We start from the raw sequence: 20,956 nt of genomic DNA on the forward strand, positions 1-20,956 counted from the left end.
TATAAGACAGTCCACAGTTTCCAAATCCAGTACCACCAAATACATGGGAATCAGATGAAGATGTTGAAGTCTGTGCAGATTTATCAGATGATGAACAATGGAGAAACCCAAACCTTTTTTTAAAAAAATAATACTGAACCACACTTAATTTATCAGTCAGAATTAAATGATTTGTTCATGAACTAAATTTATCCAATAATCAAGCACAAATTCTTGCATCACGACTGAAAGGATAGAATCTGTTATATAACACAATGTTAATGAGCACTTGATAAGTGCTTTCAGTGACAGGCAATGTGAATTTGAACATTTCATCCAGTATGAGGACTTGGTTTACTGTAATAATGTAGAATTTTTATTAGTAGCTTTAGGACATATGTACCATCCTGATGAATAGCGTCTTTATGAACTCCTCAAAGCGTAGTTTGAAAGTAGTTCTTCTTTATGTTAGAAATAATATTTCAATTTCTTTGGCTCATGCAGCTTATATGAAGGAGTTGTATGAAAATATGAAACTTGTGTTGGATAAGATTCAGTATGAGAAAATAAACACTAAATTTTGTTACTTCTTGTACGAGTGGAACAGCAGAATTATTATGTTAAAAAAGAATGGCTAAAGAGAGAGACATTGATTGTAAGAGAGAAGAATGTTGTGAGTCCAGCACTAGTAAAACCTGACAAAGTTCACCTTCTGTCACTATACAATTAGCCAGGTTTAATGAAAATTTTTGTTAAAGCAATGAACTGTGAAAGGACTGGATTTCACTTTCTAAAAAACAAGTTCCCTAATAAAAGTGATTCTAAGATAAAGGAAATTATACCTGTTGAACCATAAATAAGAAAACTAAAAAAATGCAGTCCAAAATACTATAAAAATGAAACCCAAGGATGCTGGCTAACTAATGTTAGAATTTCAAGACTGATGCATGTTCAGCAAACTACACAAAAAATTCAAAACAACAGCAGATTTTAGACATATAGAAACTGCATGTGTAATTCTTATACTACCATAAAAAAGCTTCTTTCTATACCAAAAAAATGGTAATTATAAATACCTGATAGAAACAACTTGCATATTTAAAATCAGCATCAAAAAATACTATAAGATTCAACTATTACAGTTTTTGTAACAAACAAAAAAAAAACAAAATTTTGTTGTCCAGTGTTATCAGATTAAATAACAAATATCAATGCAGAGCAGTTCTCTGCAACATGCTTTTGGTTTTAGAGGTATACACTTACTATGAGGAGCCACGTTAGCATAGTAAATACTACACAACTAAACTACCACAAGTAATATATTGCAATACACAAACAAAACTACAATAATTTTTACTAAATGCTCGGCTGCATGACAGGGCTCTGGCATCATCCAAATCAATCTCGGAAGATTTCCTGGATCTTTACTTTCTCCACATTTTAAACATTCAATTAGGCTTCAAATCAGTAAACCAGCTAAACTGATCTTCCATCAAGTCTTTCTGTTCCACAAACCTACCCATGATGATGTCATGAAAATAAAATGTTCCACATTAACTGAAACTGAAGGTGCTATAAGATGAAATGTAATTAAAATTGAAACATCTACATGAAAAAGTTTGAGAAATGTAAATAAATTTCAGTATTACTTAAAAGGAAGCTCAATCATGTGAAAAATAACTACGTTTTATTAAAGACAAGTTATGCCAGTAAACAGTTTAATCCAGTTTTTTCAAAACTTTATTTTTACAGTTAAGCTTTTATGCATTGGGCAGTCACTAATGTACTCCTGGCCAAAATATTTGTATAGTAATTTCCTATTATCCTATTAAAATTAAATTTGCCAATAATATAGAAATATAATAAACAGGAAACACAAATTCATTCAGAAATTATATTGACAATACAAACATAACAAACGTACTTCACACAAAAAAAAAAAACCTTCCTGAAAGTGCAATATAGAACATACATTTATTTAACTCACCAGCTCCGTTATAATTATTTTATTTCACTTATACTTTTAATAGTAACAATAAAAAATAATACATTTTTTATTGAAAACAATTACATTTTAATATTTTAAAATAATTATACGATCTGTACAGTACCTTTTTAGGCTGAATAGCTTCACACAGCTCAACTATGAACCATATCTTATTATTGCAAGAATTAAGAAGATATTCATCACGGGATGGTGAAAGAACAGCCCAAGCACTTCCAGCTTCTGGATTGGTGTTCACAACTTTGGCTCCACAGTCAGGGGAAGCATAATTTTTGGAACGTAACTTTAAACCTCTCTTCGCATGACCAGTTTTATTTTCTCCTGAAAATAGAATTACACTGTTTACAAAATTATTGTCATACATTTTTCACAATATGGAATCTGATTTGCCAGAAACAGCTGATCAGATTATTTCATTCAAAATGGTCAAACCTAGCCCTCCCAATGACTGTCAAGATTAATATAAAATAAGATTAAACTTACTGGGAATAAATTTGCAAACTGCACTACAAATGGAAGTTTATCTCCTTTTTATAGTCAGCAATATTTCAACACATTTTAATACAAAATTCAATTCATTTTATATTTCTATTCGGCTGAAAATAATTTAGAAAGATATTTAAATTACAAACCAGAAAAATTATTTGCATTAAAATTAAAAAATGTTACAGTTGGCAAGACTTTTTGATAAATTAAGTTCACAGCAACTAACTAAGAGGTATACTCAAAGGTACATCTCATAGAGGAACAATTTTATTTTGTAAGGTGTGATAAAAATCTTACAAAAAGAAAGAAAAAATAAAAAGGAAAGAATAAGCATGTCACAACCTTTTAAATCTCCAAGATCTAGTGTTTTCTACATGTTATGTTAGTATTTACAGATGAATAAATATTAAGCTGATACCTATTGATTTTGAAACTTCATTACAATGATTTTCATTAATTCAAAAACCTAAATTAAAAATGGAGTTTAGTCCAGATTTCATTTATTAACATAGAATACAGCTAAACTGCTCAAAAGAAAGCAACTCAATCATATAATAAAACATTTACCACATTATTTTTGTTTACATTAAGATTTTGGAAAAATTACAACTCTTTTCAATAGTTTTTCATAATTATTCAACATCAAGAAAAAAAAACAAAAAAGCAAGTTAAGAAAAACATGTGTAAATATTTTATAAAACAAACCACAACAACAATAACAGTTGTTTTTATTAACAAAAGCACCAAGAAAAAATCAAGTAATAAATACAACCTGAAGGACAGAAACCAAGTTTTGTAGTATATAAAATTTCAACAGATAAAAATACAATTGTATTATATTCAAGGGTAAATCATTACATCATTTAACCTGCCTTCTTAGCAATATATACTTCTATGTGAAGCCACTAAAATGGTCTAAAGAATGTATTGATAAAAAACCTAGTATCTGATAATTGAAACAGGAAAAACAAAATGTAATTTATTTATTCTTTAATTTAATAATCAGGTGAAAATTTGGTTAAAATTTCTATCAGAATCTATTAAAAAAAAAAAAACACAAGCAATTCAGTTTAGGTACAGACTATTATACTTGATCAGATAATGCATTTGTTTTGTTACATTTTTTGAGCATTCAAATTTTTTTTCGGCAAGTTAAAAAAGTTATTTTTAGAAAAATGAATCTAAAAAATTCTACTACATCTTTTTGAAATCATTTATATTTGTTGACAAAATGTGTATCTTTATATTGAAAATGTTCTGACTCATTAAAAAATTTTAAGTATGATTAAAACTGATTGAACTACACCCCTTCAACTGCCCCTAAGTAAACACAAGCAAGATTTTAGTAAGTTTTATTTTCATTTTATACTAACGGTTAACCAAGCTATAAAAAAAAATGTTAGAAAGATATTAAACACTAATGTAGGTTATATCCTACAAATAACATTGAAATGCAAACAGAATTTGTCAAAACATTTTTTTTATAATAAACTACTTCAGTTTAGTGAAAATCATAAAATTAAATGTTTCAAAATTATATCTCTATTATGACATAGATTATAATGATGTAATCTATTATGGCTAAAGAGCTGATGTTACCAATCTCAAAACCCTCATCCTTCAAAAAATGAATAACAACATCCATGTTGATGACCCTAAGAAAATATTTTAAAAATCCCTGTAATCTTTTGATATTTAAAACGTGAAGTGCACTCATTAAGTACATAATGTATTGCAAAGGGAAAAATTAATCTAGCTGTTAATATATTTTTTAAGCTAACATGGAAAACATGCAGAAAGAGTTAAAATAAAAATTCAGTACTAATAGAAAAAGAAAAATCAGTTACCTTTCTTTTTTTCTGCTTCTGCTAACTGCTTTTGGGCCCATTCACTGAACGATGGAATATCTTCATGATCTGGCTGTGATTCTTGCGTTACTACAGAAGAATCATTTGCTTGTTCCTGAGATGGTGTTAATAAAGTTGATGTTGTTTGTGTTGTTACTTCATCTTGTATTGTTACATCTTGTTGTTTTATAGTTTCACTTTCTATTTTGGCTGGAACCTCTTCTTTAATTTGTTCAGGAGGCAACTGTGTCGGTACATCCAACTGCTTTGGTTCAGCACGTACAATATATACTTCGCTTTCATTGCTGGCATCACTCTGAGATGGAAGAGGTACAGTAACAGGACCGGTTAGTCCATCTGATGTTTCGTTTTCTATAACAGGAAGAAGTGAAGACGCTGCTGCTTGTTGTTGCAGCTCCTGACTAGCTGAGTCCACCAGTGTGAATACTACTGCATGACCAGTTTCAGACAATCTGCACAAAACAATAAATAATAATTATAAGTCATGAAACATAATAACACAAATACTTTTTATATTAATATATACTTTTTAAATATTTATTTATACAATCAATACTTTATAATACTTACAGTATTATACTTTAAAACTTTAAAGTATTAATACTTTATAACATTTATGAAACTAATGCATAAATAGTTTCTAAACCAAAAACCATTTCCATATTTCTTTTAGTGAATGCTACATTTTTAAAAAACTAATTTCCTTAAATACATTTTATGGTTAGTATGGTATAAGCCCACCCAAACATGTTTGCAACTGATCCTGATAGTTCTCTATCACCATTGCAGGACAAAGGATTTACAAGAATTATTCAGAAGAAAAAAGATTTTTTAACATCTGGCCTAGGCAGTACAATATGGTATCTCATATATATAGTAGATTAACTACAAGAAGCAAAATGATACGAATCAATTTTTTTTTCTTAAGACTTTCCATTACCAGTTTTTTAGAAATAAAAAATAATTAAAAATTCTATAACCACCTTACCAGCAAAAAAGATATATGTTCTCAAGATATTTCGGTTTTTTCAAACCATCATCAGGAGATTAAAAATATTATAATACGTCAAAAATTAAAATGAGTACACAGTCATGACTGAATGTCAACAGTATACTGAAGACGATATAGAGAATTCTGGTGGAATAAAATAGAATTAAATGAAACCATTTTATCAAATATGATATTCTAGTTGTTTATAATTATTATCCCATTATATTTGTATTTAGAACATATTTAAATAATTTATCTCCTTTAAAAAATTTTTGTTCATTAATTAAATTTTTATGGTTACTATATATGTAAAAACTTTCTAAATTATGTATATTAAAATAATTATGGGAAATATCAAAAAATTTGGTTGTTTATATTGATTGTTTTTAAAATATATCAGCAGAAACCATGTTTAAGAAATTTATTTTTGTAAAGCTCATTAGTTTTCTTTACACCTGGACAATAGAAATTAGAAAGGAAAATGATGTCTTGGATTCATACTACATTATTTCAAAACATTTTTTGAAATAAAAACATAATTTATATAATACCTAAATGAGTACTAATAGAAAATGTGAAATGTTACATTCAACAATTAGTTAGTGATGATGATCATACTTGGATCATTTCATTTGAAGTGATCCAAGGGTAGCTGCTTGATCAATTAAAAAAAATTGAAAATTACCCACTTGTTTCCTACATGTCTCACTCAGGACCTTAAAACTATTTTTTTCTAATTTTTTATTTAAGCAGTTTACCTGTGGCGGCCATTTATGTTACAGTGCGCACAACTATTTTTATGATTGTAAGGATTCACGGAAAAAAATCATAACTAAAAAACTATTGGTCCTGGAAAGATGAAACAAAAAGAAATTTATTCACATTTTCTCAAGGTAAAAGATTGGTCCAGTGGTTTATTTACCTATCTCTCTTCTAGCTATGAGAAAATTACCAATAAAGTTGAACATGAAAAATGGTGAAATTTCACTTTTGGTAATTTTTTTCAAGAGGCAGGGATGATATACACAGTTTTAATTATTTTTTTTATACGTAGGTATATGTAAGTAGTTCTACCATAAATAATATTAATGGTGATATATTTATTCCTAAAATTTTATGAATTTTTGAAAACTAATTTAAAAAAAAATCAAACTTTAGCTACAAATAACTGATGGGGCTGGTGATAAAAATCTCAAATTTGCACAACTTACAGTGCTTTTGTAGATGTTTATGTCAAATAAAAAATAAATCTTGTGTACTGTATTAATAAAATTTATAACCTCTCAAAAATCATGAAAAACCTGTTAAAAGCTATAGTATTTTGACTTACTAAATAATTGCTCCAAGGAAGTTTCTTGTCTTCTTGGCACTTTAACATTTTTATCCTTATTACTATAGTTGAAATAGACTTGTTTGAACCATTCAACTGCAGTGTTCATGTTATGTAAGTCATTTCCAGTCGTCAGGAAATTCATGTTGCAACATGCTCATTTATGATTGTTGCATCATTTAGCTTTGTAGTTACAGACTGGTCAGTCTGACATTAGTCAGTGACTTGTTCACATCTTTACCAAGTGTCTCAAATTTCATTCTGTGTTTGAAGGTGTTTATTAAATAAATAAGTTTTACTTAATAAAATTATAATTGCAAATTTTAAAATCAGTTAAATTTTTACATTATTTTCAAGTTTTCACATAAAACAGTGTATAGTGGCAAAAGAACTCATTAAATTTATGAATTTAGTGATGAAAACAAACAACTTATTTTTTATACGTTAATTCAGATATCACTAATGTTTGTAAATACCATAAAAAAAGGGTTTTGTTAAAATTCAGTCACCTTTATGGACAGTTCTGTTGTGACCCTTTGAAAACTCATAAAAACCAGTTAAGAAAAACTTAGACAAATATCATTAGAGCAAGCTCTTAAAAAACACATTTTTCCAAATTTAAATTTAGTTTCTGAAAGTCTCTTTGTATTAACTGTTTCATAAGTATTTTTTCTCAGCAGAACAAATAACTATTTGAATCTGAAGACCAAGAGCAATACATTGCCCCACATCTCAATATTGAACAACTGGATGTTGCTTGTAGCAGTTTGGGTGTAACAGCTCTATCAAAATTGAAAAAATTAACCACGGATCAAAGGCCATCAGCATTAAAATTTAAAATAGATAAGGTATCTGAAAAATTAAAAAAAGAATCTTGAATTGTATTTTGACTCAAAAGTTTCTGAAAATTCAGCTCAATCTTCTTCATGTGAATATGATGATCTTATTTTAAAACTAAAAGAAACAAATGTGTTATTGAATGAAGAATAAGTCAGTTTACTTCCCCAATCTTGGACCAGATCTACAACAGTATCAGAGTTCAATGTGTCTGAGCGTTTGGTTAGACTTACTAAAAAATTAGTTAATGAGCAGCAAGGCATTCTACCGGAGTTAGGTAAAAGACATAAAACAGGAATTAGTAACAACAAAATGAAAAAAGATGTGTTATTTTAAGAAGATGACAATAATAGCAGGCTGTGCCCTGGTAAAAAGGATTGTGTTAGTAAGTGTGTTGGTGTCAAGTGCATAAGCAGTAGCGCCTTGTTCTGATAAACTTAAATGAATTGTACGTCTCCTTCAAAAGTGAAAACCCTGAGGAAAGGATTGGAAGATCAAAGTTCTGCGAACTCCATCCAAAATGGTGTATCTTGTGTTCTGGGACTCATCCAGTTTATGTCTGCCCCACCACCAGAACAAAAAACTCATGACTGATGGTCCCAAACTTAATGTTGATTATAAAGAATTAACAGACATCTTTGTTTGTGATAAGGATAACTACAGCTGTATGATGAATGTGTGCACTAAATGTCCAGGTAAGCAACCAATGTTTGACATGCTCAACTTTTTCGAAGAGTATGATGTGTTGCCACATACAATAGTGTACAAACAATGGGTAACAGCTGATAGACCGGAGATGATTACTGTTCTTCAGACCAAAGATGAGTTTTTTGAATCGCTGGTGGAAAAATTGAAAACTCACCATTTCACGTCAAAATCTCAAGCTCAGTTTTTTCAAGAAAGAATCAGACTTAGGTGAAGAAAAATGTTTGGGGTTGACAGAAAAAGTTTCATTTCTTGTTCAAGATAAGATACAAAGCCTCCAATGGGTAAACAGCCAAGCCGCAATTTACCCCTTTTGTGTTCTATTTCTAGGAGAATGATGTAATCTGAGAACAAAAGTCTCCATATTTTAAATAATTACTTGAAACATGATATATCAACATTTTATTGCTTTCAAAAACTTTTAACAGACCATTAAAAAACTACAGCAGAACATTAAAAAACTCATCTATTTTACTGGTGGTGCTTCAAGTCAGTAAAAAAATAAAATAATTTTGCTAATTTGTGTAGTCACAAAAAAGACTTCAACCTTGAAGCCAAATGGCACTTCTTTGGATCATCCCATGGGAAAAAAATGCCTCTACTTTATGCATTACTTTACTTCAGATTCCAAGTACTATGAAGAACATCCTGTGTCAAGAATTGTACCACTTTCACTCAAGGAAAAAGACTCCATTGCTTGCGTGTATGATGATCAGTGGTGGATAGAAGTGGTAGATATTAGCCTCGAAAATGACGTGCAGGTTCATTTTTCCCACCCAGCTGGACCATGTACATCACTTTCAAAAGTCTCAACAAGACAATGTGTGGGTACCGATCTGCAAAGTCCTGAGAAAGTTGACGTCACTTGAACAAACTACAATGACAGGTTGTTCTCACACAATTTCAAGAGAATTATCAGAAAAGATATCACAGCTATTGATTAATCACACTAAATAATAAACTTTCATTGCTAAAAAAACAGGCTATTTCATTGAAGAATAATTAAAAGTTTGCTACAATTTATTTTTTTATGACAGTATTTACAAAAATAAACCATATAAAAATAAAAAAGGAATTCTTGAAAAAAAAATATGTGGACTACTCATTGAAATCTCCAATTTGGGTAAGTTTTACAAGCATTTTTGAATCAAAATTGTATTAGGTTACTGGTAATAGTTAAATTATCATTAAATTATAACCTATAATTAATAATTTAAAAAAAAAAACTATTTTAAAAATATTAAAAATGTCAACTTCAACAACATAGGGGCTAAATATAAAAAATGTAAAGTCCAAAGTATTCAAGAAACCCCCTTGGAGCACTTTAAACAGGTTTTTCATAATTTTTGAAAGGTTATAAATTTTTAATTACTACAATACACAAGGGACGTTTTTATTTGCCAAATTAAGTTTTAAGTTGTGCAAATTTAAAATTTTTATCACCAGCCCATCAGAGTTATTTAAAGCCAAAATCTGAAATATATCACCATTAATATTATTTATGGTAAAACAACTAACATACACCTACATACAAAAAATAATAATTAAAACTGTATCTCATCCGTGCCTCTTGAAAAAAATTACCAATAGTGAAATTTAGCCGTTTTTCATGTTCAACTTTATTGGTAATTTTTTTATAGTTAGAATAGAGAAAAGTAAATAAACCACTGGAACAATTTTTTACCTTGAGAAAATATGAATAAATTGCTTTTTGTTTCATACTTCTAGGACCAATAGTTGTTTTTTGGTTATGATTTTTTCCATAAACCCTTACAATCACAAAAATAAGTTTGCGCACTGTAAAAAAATGTCTGCCACAGGTAAACTGCTTAAATAAAAAATTAAAAAAAAAAAAATAGTTTTAAGGTCTTGAGACATGTAGGAAACAAGTGGGTAAGTTTCAATTTTTTTTGAATTGGTCAAGCAACCAGCTTATGTTTTTTTGTGACAATTCAAATGGATTGACCCACTCATAACAAATCACTGCAGGTACGTAATTAAAAAAAAACCATTTAGTTTCAAAAAAGGTGACAGTGACTACTATTAATAGTATTAATACTATTAATAGTAGTCTCTCAATAATGATATTTATTTCTTTATTTCATGACAAAATGATAACATTTACAACATATGATCACCTTTTTAAGAAGTGTCCCTACATTTCCTTTAATAAATCTAATAAGTAGCCTATTAAGAAGTTAAATTATACTCGCATATATATATATATATATATACATATATATATTATAGTAAATTTGAATTATCTGGTGATTATGCATAATTACTGGTGAATTTGATTAATTATCTCTAATTCTGGAGAATAACAAACATAATTTGTACATTTATGGTTAATTAGACAAAATTGGCGAGCAGTAATAGTAACATTAGCATAATCAAAACAGTAATGTTTTGATTATCTAGATAATAAATTCAAACCCATCAGGTTGGTCTAGTGGTGAATGTGTCTTCACAAATCAGCTGGTTTGGAAGTTGAGAGTTCCGGCGTTCAAGTCCTAGTAAAGGTAGTTACTTTTATACGGATTTGAATACTAGATCATAGATACTAATGTACTTTGGTGGTTGGATTTCAATTAACCACACATCTCAGAAATGGTCGACCTGAGACTGAGGCTGTACAACACTACATTTCACTTACACTCATACATATCATCCTCATTCAGCCTGTGAAGTAATACCTGACGGTAATTTCCAGAGGCTAAACAGGAAAAAGTAAGGAAAATAATAAATTCAGTAACTACTGCTCATAATCGAGTTGTTATTTTAATATGTAAAATGAATGGTATATAAAATAAATTGCTATATATTTATTAAATCTCCAACATTGAAGGCGACTAATCGTATATATATATATATATATATATATATATATATAAATATATATATATATATATTTTACAATTATAAATCATCTGATGCTATTTACTATTCTCCATTCTGTTTTTGTCTGTGTAATCTTTATCCTCTACAAAATTTGCAAATTTTTTTACCTCAGATTTACTATATCGCAGGTCTTCAAATGTCTTTTATACAGAAAACAATCTTTGCTTCCTACATATTCCTCTATATCAAATTAATTAAAATTATGCCTTAATACGTGACCAACAAACCAAGTTAAAACTCCTTATACGCAACTAGGGAAAATAATGGAATATAATTACAAGTGCATCACATGTAAAAGGCATTGTTAGAGAGGTACAGCAAAAGGAAGAGAAAGAAATGTAACCTGATGAAAGAAAAAATTAAAGATGTTGAAAGCAGCTAAGAAATTCAAACTCAATATTAAAAACATTGAAAATACAAATTGGCTTGCAATTACCCTTCTAGGCTCAAAAGAAGAATATCAAGAATAATTCAAGAGATTATTTTTGATAGTGCTGGAAGACTAGAAACACTCTGCAACAGATATTCTATCTCAGGGAGAAGAAAATAAAAATAATTGTTATTTTCTATCAGTAATATACAAAACTATAAGTAATACATAATCTTCTATAAAGTACAGTACAAAGTATTGAGTAATAATTTTTGGTTAGTAATAGCTGTGTTTACTCTGTTTTTATAATAAGAAAAAGTTTTTACTTTAAGCTCCTTGGAATGATAGTACCTTTTTTTTTAGTGTACATGCAAAGACATGAGTTATAATTTTTTTTCTTATCATATAGAAGTTACTTATGATATAGTTTGTAATCCATTCTTCAGTCACCTACAAGTGCTCTGTACAGCACCTGTTAACTGTATTTAGTAATTTTCAATACAATTCAATGTTCTAGTAGCAAGTGTTGCACTCATTTGCTACCACTGTTTAATTATTTGTTGATTAGAAATGTATAATTAAGCTATAACTTCATTTTTGTTTGGAATTTTTTACTATTTAGTTTTCCCCCAGGACAATTTTTACACCACATGTAAACACATGTAACATGTGGTACACATGTTTTTTTTTTTAATATTAATTTATATTAAGACAATATTATATAAATAATTTGTACTTTATCTTTTTATAATTGATTTTACATGTAGAAAACAAAATATTAAAGTAACTAACCTTTTTACAACTAATAAGATTAGATGCCTACTGTTTTTCTTTTCATTTCTACAAAGCAGTGACTTTTTTTTTATACAATACCACACCAAAAGGAAAGCAGAAATAGTTATGAAAAAAACTAAAAGCATACTGAAAATTTTACTGTAATATTTCTCCATCAATAGCAGGAAAGGAACATAAATATTCTTTATTGCTATAATTAATAAATAATACATTACTTTTCCAGAAAAATAATTTTTAGATTTAAAGTAAGATTTCTGAACTATAATTTAGCTAAATATGGCTTAAAACTGGACAAAATTTAAATCTGAGCAGGGAATTCACCAGCCAATTATGGTGTAATTAGTAGCCATCACTTAAGGAGAATGATCTGAAGTTAATTAATAAAAATAATTTTATTAAACTGCAGTTTGATTATATTTATTAAGTTAAATATTTTTAAAATGTATAAGTAATTCAGTCTTCACAGATAGAAACAAATTATCAGAAAACTTAAGACGTACAAATAAAATCTCATAATTTAAATCCTTTTAGTATTTCTTTGGGTTTTGAATCAGTAATGTTTCAATGTACATGTGTGTGCAAGCACATTTTTTTCATGGCTTCTTCTGAGGTCTGAAAGGGAATAAGAAGACTCTACAATTAAATCAACAAGATGATCAAAAACTGATAAAACTCTAGTTTTATAATTATCACTGTCTAAAATATCCAAGTTACAGATACAAGAACAAAATGTCACAAAACTAAAGAAATTTGTCTTCAACAATATAATTCTAAATAATTTCACAAATTCTTCAACAAATATTGAATTACAAACTAAAGACCCTATATCACAAACATCAAACAAATAAGAAAATATTAATAACAGGTACAATAACATTTTCATTCATTCATTTACAATTTCAATGCAAAAAATCAAACATGATATTAATTCTAACACATGAACTGCTATATTACCTGTGCTAGCATAATATAAATGAGCCAATGTGTTAATGCTATTTAAAAAGTGTCATTCAGGTAAAATATCAATAAAAAAGTATTTTCTATGTGTTAGCTTAAAATCAGTGAAACATTTTATTTATTCTCTTTGACTCAAAATTAATAATAAATTAATTTTAATTTATCATCTAAAATATTATTAATTATTTCTATCTTCAAATTATATTGTGATTATTTTACCTCAAATGATTACATATTGAGTATGACTATCAAACTTTATCAGTGAACTGTTTGTTATAAGATTAGTTAATTGAGAATTCCTGAATTTCTTTTTTATACTAATTTTATGGGTTTTATTAACACATTTTCAAGATGAGCATTTTGTAGACTTCAAAACTGAAATAAAAGATAAAGCTTAGGAACCTCAAAAAAATATAAACATAGGTAAAATTCTCTATTAAGTATTATGTTTACAGTATTCTGAAAATGACAAACCCTAATCATTAAGTATAATAAGAGATTTGTTACTATTAATATTTACTACTTTTGGAAATTCAACATTATTAGCAGAAAATAAAATTTATAAAGCAAAATATCTTTCTTGAAAATTGGACAAAATGGTTTTTAACTTTCTTAAATAAACTGAATAAATAAAATAGTTAAGAAAATGTAGATAATGGAACTTTAATGAGTTATAAGAGAAAATATTGATAGGAAGCTAATCTAAATTATTTTGTAGATTTAAGACAACACAATATAGTTTGCACTTATCTTTTTTATTAAATATAATTATAATATATTTCATTTACCTATTTTTAAAGTATATGTGATTTTAAATGTAGGAAACAAAATATTAAAGTAACAAACTATTACTATTAAGTGGAAATAATATATATAGATTGTATCACAGAGGAAGAAATGAATGTATTAATGTGTTGCTTTATACCATTGAACATAGTCTTTCTTAGGAAAACGTTACTTACAAGCAATTAATGCTTAAACAACACTAATCCGAGTTTACTTTTATTGCAAGTAATAAACACCTATCCAGTTTCCTGTAGTGAACAAACTGAAGGTGTCATCCATAAGGTGGAAAATCATCTGCATTTAAATGGGTTTGGCATGCTGATATATCAAGTATATTTCACTTAAATGAAGAAAACATCAGAAAACATTTCATATCCAACTTTCTATAATAAACGTAGGTGGGATGCTTGGGAATGATACAATTTTTGTAAGTGATTTCATCTTGTGCCCATTTCCTGACTACTGTTACAGTAATCAGGCAGATAAAAATTTTGGATGGAAATTTCTATTTTATTTCATTTTAATTTTTAATACATTAAATATTCTTTTTTAAAGCTGTGGTATCATAAAATGCATTTGGTTTACCATTTCACCTGCCAATTAAACAAAATCAATTTATGAAATAGTGTATTAATAAAATGCCCAAGGTTTATAATATTTTCAATTTACTTGTGCTCCAGCTGACACTTTCCTTTGTCTCTGAATCACAGCAGCGCCAGGGTTTTGCCTAATCACTACAGTGAGAAAAGGCCTGCCTGTTCCAAAATCCCTAATTTTGAAAGAAAAATTATGTGTGTAATTTACTGTTTATATAAATAATTCAGTTATCATTTTATGTAAAGCCACAAGATTTTCCATACACTCAGAATAGTTTTACAGAAATAATAAAAACTGTGTTTCATCATAAGACTACTACTTAGGAAAAGGAAAACTTTTACACATTTAAATAATGTATAATAATTAGTAAATTGAAAAAAAAATTAAATATCCTAGTAATTATATTTAATATTGTAAAGATTATGAATTTTACAAAATTATTGCAAAAACTGATCAATGGATAAATTCCTTTGTACATATATAATTATAGTATTACATCATAATACATAAACCAAACGAAAATAGAGAATTTTTTATTCATGGTGCAAATAATAATTGTTGAACACAGATATGATGACTGAATACTAAAAGTATTAATGATGATATTCATCATTCAAACATAAGCGCAAATATTGCATAATACTAATAATTTTATGTTAGATATAAAAATATATCCAGCATTGATATTACTACAATATAAAACAATTAAACAGTGTTTTCAGACATGTATTTAAAGTTGTAAAGTGTAATAATTTTTAACTAATGTGCCTTTGTCAATGCAAAATTTTAAAACTAATAAAATGGTAAAAAACTGAAAAAGCAATGGTATTTAAAATAAATAAAAAATAAATCAGTCATATTGAATAACAATATTAACTCATAAGCATATATGATTATATGATATATGCTGGTTTGCTCCCAAAATATTACACAAAGGCAACATTACAGATTATATTAAATCAAAGGCCTAGTACACGTGAATACTACACCGATCTACCTATATGCAACAATATATTTGACTCAAGAAAGAAACAAGAAAATACTTCATTTCTTATTTTCTTTAGCATAGTGAATATTCTTGAGTATGGTATGGTACCTTGCTTTTTTTTTGGAGTGACTATTATCTCCCTAAACAACATAAGATTACTTACAACCGTTTCATTAGGGTATCTAATTAACAGGTTGTAAGGATACAAAATAAAGATAAAAAAGTAAAATTTTTTTAATAAGATTATAAACTTACTTATTTATTATTCATTCATACCAGGTGATGTACAATGGTGGAATATGATGTGAAATATCATGGCAATCTAACATGAATCACAAGTCACTCCCAAAAATTGCATAGCCATACTAAGAATAACATTCAATGCAAGGCTTACCAGAGAAAGTGAAGACTGAAATGGTTTCCTATTTTTTTTCATCTACTGAAAATGTTTCCTATATAGTTATTTATGGAAAAAAGACAGAAATATAAATTAATTGAATGAAAGGAGAAACAATTGGTCATACATCTTAAGATGAATGATTTCCCCCTCTGTATTTCAATCAGTATTACGGTGTTAAAATAACTGCAGAGATTGTAGACAAGGATGTAACAAAAGGACTATGTTAAAATCATACATTAACTTCATTAAAATTGTAAATATTTAATCATTCTATTTGTAGTATTAGGACTGAGGAAGGCAGAGGAACCCCCACCCACACTAATGACAAGGGACAATTGTATAATAATATATATGGATCTTTAATGCCTGGGCAATAAAGACACAGATACCCATTAAAAATAGATGAGTATAATATAAATATTTTAATTCCACCTATTTAGTCCCAAGTATTTGGGTTTTGAATTTTTCTACCTTTAGATCAAATCCATTCAAAAAAAAGAATTACACTTATTAAATTAGCATCTTAATCATAAAAAGGAAATGTTGATACTTTAAAGAATAACATACTACCACCAATAAACCAATAAAAAATGAAAAAAAAAATCACTTAAATGTGAACGCATATTAAATTCCAACGTAAATTAAAAAAAGAAAGAAAAAGTAGTCTGTGTAACGTCAAATGAATTTAAACAATGATAACCACAAGTATTTTAAGCAACGGTTATGTAAAGAAACTAGCACAAAAGAGATCCAAATGTAAGTTGTGTTATGAAAACAGAACAATACTCAGTTCATGGAGTGAGATTCAAGTTTAAAATATTCTGTGCCCCTATTACTTAAAATATCAATTGCACAGCTGGCATAATATAGTAAATTATACAAAGAATTTAAAAATATAATGCAAGATGGTCAACTATAAGTTAGTTCAGCAATAATTTCTTCTACTGTGATTTTTCAGCTTATCACAGAAAACAAAAACTTATTAAAAATTGTAGTATAATGTAATATAGATTACTATATTTAAAAAATTTACATATAACATCATATAAAAGCAACTGGTAAACATCTATTACAAAGAAAACAACATATTTGCACAAGTGTCTGATAACAACCATCGACAAGAAACTGTTAAAAGGAAAATAAAGTAACAAAAAACTAAAAGATATTTTGATTAATCTTTTCAAGAGTGGGACAAATTTTTTCTACTTCCTTTATATATTTTTCATAACCTCAACAATCTACTAAAAATATCCAGTGGTTAAAAAATGTACATTCACACGATTCTGTTATTAAGAGTATCACAACTTTTTATTTGATAATATTATCCATACAAAAGTATATACCAAAATAACAGAATATAAAGAAAATAGTTTTACTTATTTACCAGTTTTTATATTTTCATTTTATGTGTTTTCATTTCTTTTGTAATATATTAAATACAAAATTTTAATTTTATTTAAAATATTTATATTTAAATTTTATTTAATTATTAAATAATTTAATTCTGTTTGGAAAATTGTACATGTTTACAACTAGTGAATTAGTTGATAATAAATAAGCTTATATGGTGAGCGAGAAAAACTTTTATGAAAAACAATATCCAGCAACAGAAATCACTGAGTTTAAATAAAATAAAATCCCTGTCCTGAAATAAAATAAAATTTGTAATTTTATGACCATGTAATTTTTAAAAATTTATTAAAAGACTGATGATGACGAAAAGTACTGTCAAAAATGAATTATTAATAAAAAATGGATCAATATGGTATAAAAAACCTTTCTTCTATTTCGCTGCTTCAGATTAATCGATATATATTATTTATATATATATATATATATATATATATATATATATAAGGAGTCTTTCAAAGTGAGCGCAAAACATTGATTGATTGTGGTGGCAACTTTTATTTATTTATTTTTTTTTCAAGCATCATTTGTTTTCCGCCGTTTATGACAAATTATCATGAAACACTACATGCCTCAAAAATGTTTATAAATTCATAAAAATCGATTATCAAACTATAGAATCTGTTACAACTAAGTATTATCCACTTCATGATTTTTATGATATACATGATCGGCTAAACAAAATCAAAATTCAATGTTTGGATAAAAAATTTAAAGAGAATTTTGTCTGATTGATGATGAAACACTATCGCTGCTGTAAGTGTTCAAGAAAATTGAAATTTATTATTTATTTAATAAACTATTATTATTCAAACTATTATTTCATAGTTTCACATTTTTCACAAGAATTGTGCCTTTCTTCAACAACATGGTGAATTTTGTGTTCAAGATCTTGGTCACATCCACATACGACTCAACTAACTCAAGAATTAAAGCCACAGGACCATTCTTTGCATAGACAGTTTGCTGACAGGACTATAGCACAGCTCAAAGTGGACTCATAGATCATTTTTTGGTTGGTTTTAAAAAACAAACTAGCCATATTTGGGGCGATACCAATCCACAAATGATTCAACAACGACCATTACATCCAACAAAAAAAATAACAGTGGTGCTTATGTTTATGAGGTGCTATTATAGTAAATGGTGAACGTTATCGAGCTATGATTCATGATTTTTTGTTCGCAAATTTGGAAAATTCTGATTTGAAAGAGATGTGGTTTCAACAGGAAAATGCCACATAGCTGCTGAAACAATTCAGTTGTTGTGTCATAAGTTTGGTGATTCTATAATTTCATGAAATGGTAATGTCAATTGGCTACCAAGATCATGTGATTTGACTTCCTTATACTTTTTTCTCTAGGTTATGGTAAGTCACAAGTCTATAGCAACAAACCACTAACACTGATGACTTGAAAGCAAATAATCATCACATTAATAGTGGAATTCAAGATGATTTGTGTGAAAGAGTCAAGCAAAATTTTGTTGATAGATTTGGGTATGTCAAGCAAAGCCGAGGAGGTCTTGTTTTTCAAACATAATGTAATGTTATAAGGTTAAAAAAAAAATTTGGTTGATATTACACAAACGTTCTGTTTTATTGCAATTCTAGACCCTTTACGTATATGTATGTGCACGCGCGTGTGTGTAAAAAAATATTGTTAAATTTAGATCTGAAGTACATGCTACTTCCTCTTCGTAGATGACACAACTGCATCTACATCTGAAAATAATTATTTAAAGACTTAAAAATTCTATGCTAGTACTTCAAAAAGTTATTTACTGGATGGATTGTAAACATGTAACTTTAAATATTGATAAAACAAAAAAGCACTGTACTTATTGGGTAAATGTAAAAAAAAATATGCAATTGCTAATTGCATAGATATAATTCCCATTAATGATAATGATAGTATCATTTCTAGCGTTTATAAAGAAAAATTTCTGTATATTTCATTAGATGACTTTGTATCATTGAATGATGCAACTGATTTTTTGTTTGCATCATAACCAAACCAAATTTGTTTGGTTTGTAGTATTTTAATAAAACTTGTCATCATTATCATAAATATTTATTATGACTACATATATTTATTGTCTGTTGGGTTACCTTAAAAAAATCACAACTAGTTTTCAAGATACAAAAACAGACCGTCAGATTAGCGTTTGCCACCCACAAATATGACTCATTAAGACTGATATTTAGTAAATTAAAAATTCTATGTTGTCTGTTTTTTCATATTTATGAATGTGTAATTTTTAATAAAAAGAATAGTCACTCAATCTTTAAAAAAAAAAAAAACAGTCCACTTCGATTAAACCAGATAACAAAACTATTTTTGTGAACTGCTTTTGTGTTATGAGAAACAGCCATTATTAAAGAAAAATAGTCAGTAAAAAATCATGCTCCCAATCTATTTAAAAGAAAATTTAAAATGTGTTGTTTTGTAGAAGCGATATAGAAATAATCTTTGAAAAAAACAAAAACAAAATACACAAAGTACGTAAATTTAAGTATCTTGGGGAGTTAGTAACTGTACTCAGAAAAGAAGTAATTAAAAGTAGGATTTGTAAAATTCCAAACAGCTTACAGACTGAGAATGTTAATAATAACAAACTCTTAAGCTACAAAGCTAAACTATGACACTACAAAACAGTAATTTTTACAGAAGCCTTATACAATTTTTACAGAAGCAAGTGTTAGGGAAGTTTAATGTAAGAAATCTTTTAAAAGAAGAAAGAACCTTAAGGAAGTTTTTTGAACCCGAGAGAACACAGGAAGGTTATGGGCTAAAATTAACAAAGAAATTTACCAAGAAATAAAAAATTTAGAAACAGAAATGCGAAAAAGAAGAATGAGGATTTTTGGTCATAATTATGGAATGAGTGACAATAGATTTACAAAACAATTATTAAACTTTTACAGATACAGAATAACAAAAATAGGGTGACACCGGGAAGTAAACCAAGACCCTAAACTGGAAAAAATACAATAGAGTTTTGAAAAACAATGAGGATTTCTAACTGAATGAAAAGGAAAAACCAAAAAACAGCTTCAGAAAATTTACAGAAAAGCAAAAACAAGTACTCTTGGAAAGAATGAAAATGCACTGAAAACAACAAAAATAAGGTGAAAAAAAATGAAATGCAACATCAAAAAAGGTCTAACCAAAAGAAGAAGTAGAAGCAGCAATATAACTCTATCAATGAATTTTTAAATAACAGCAATTAAGATTATTTTTAGATCCTGAACTTTCAACATGAACATAAATGTATGCTCAAATAACTTTCATTAATGCCTTCTGAATTGTGAATTTTATATATGTAATATCATCAAATATTTATTTTAATATTATTTCATGTTATATATTTTTAAAAATTAATATGGACTTTGGTCAACCTATTTTTTATTTTATAATTAAATGCACATTTTGTAATGCTGCTTTAATGTTTTACTGCGTTGATTGTTTTTGTAATGAATGTTTTACTGTGGTTTTCCTTTATCAATGCCGGTCCTTTTTTTAATCCATAAAGTAGTGCAGAATATCTAT

At 27.7% G+C, this 20,956-nt stretch overlaps 1 protein-coding gene across 2 annotated transcripts in view; it reads right to left on the minus strand.

The window, feature by feature from the left end:
• The window catches only part of LOC142320575 (uncharacterized), a 167,293-nt gene that overhangs the window by 43,644 nt on the left and 102,693 nt on the right, over window positions 1–20,956 (minus strand). For both annotated transcript variants that reach the window (XM_075358516.1, XM_075358517.1), the window contains 2 exons: window positions 4,318–4,790; window positions 2,091–2,305 (listed from right to left, as the gene is read on the minus strand). In XM_075358516.1, the coding sequence (XP_075214631.1) occupies window positions 2,091–2,305; window positions 4,318–4,790 (688 nt within the window). The remainder of the gene's footprint in view (window positions 1–2,090; window positions 2,306–4,317; window positions 4,791–20,956) is intronic.

The sequence above is a fragment of the Lycorma delicatula genome, chromosome 2 (genome assembly GCF_047948215.1).
Source record: "Lycorma delicatula isolate Av1 chromosome 2, ASM4794821v1, whole genome shotgun sequence".
NCBI lineage: Eukaryota > Metazoa > Arthropoda > Insecta > Hemiptera > Fulgoridae > Lycorma > Lycorma delicatula.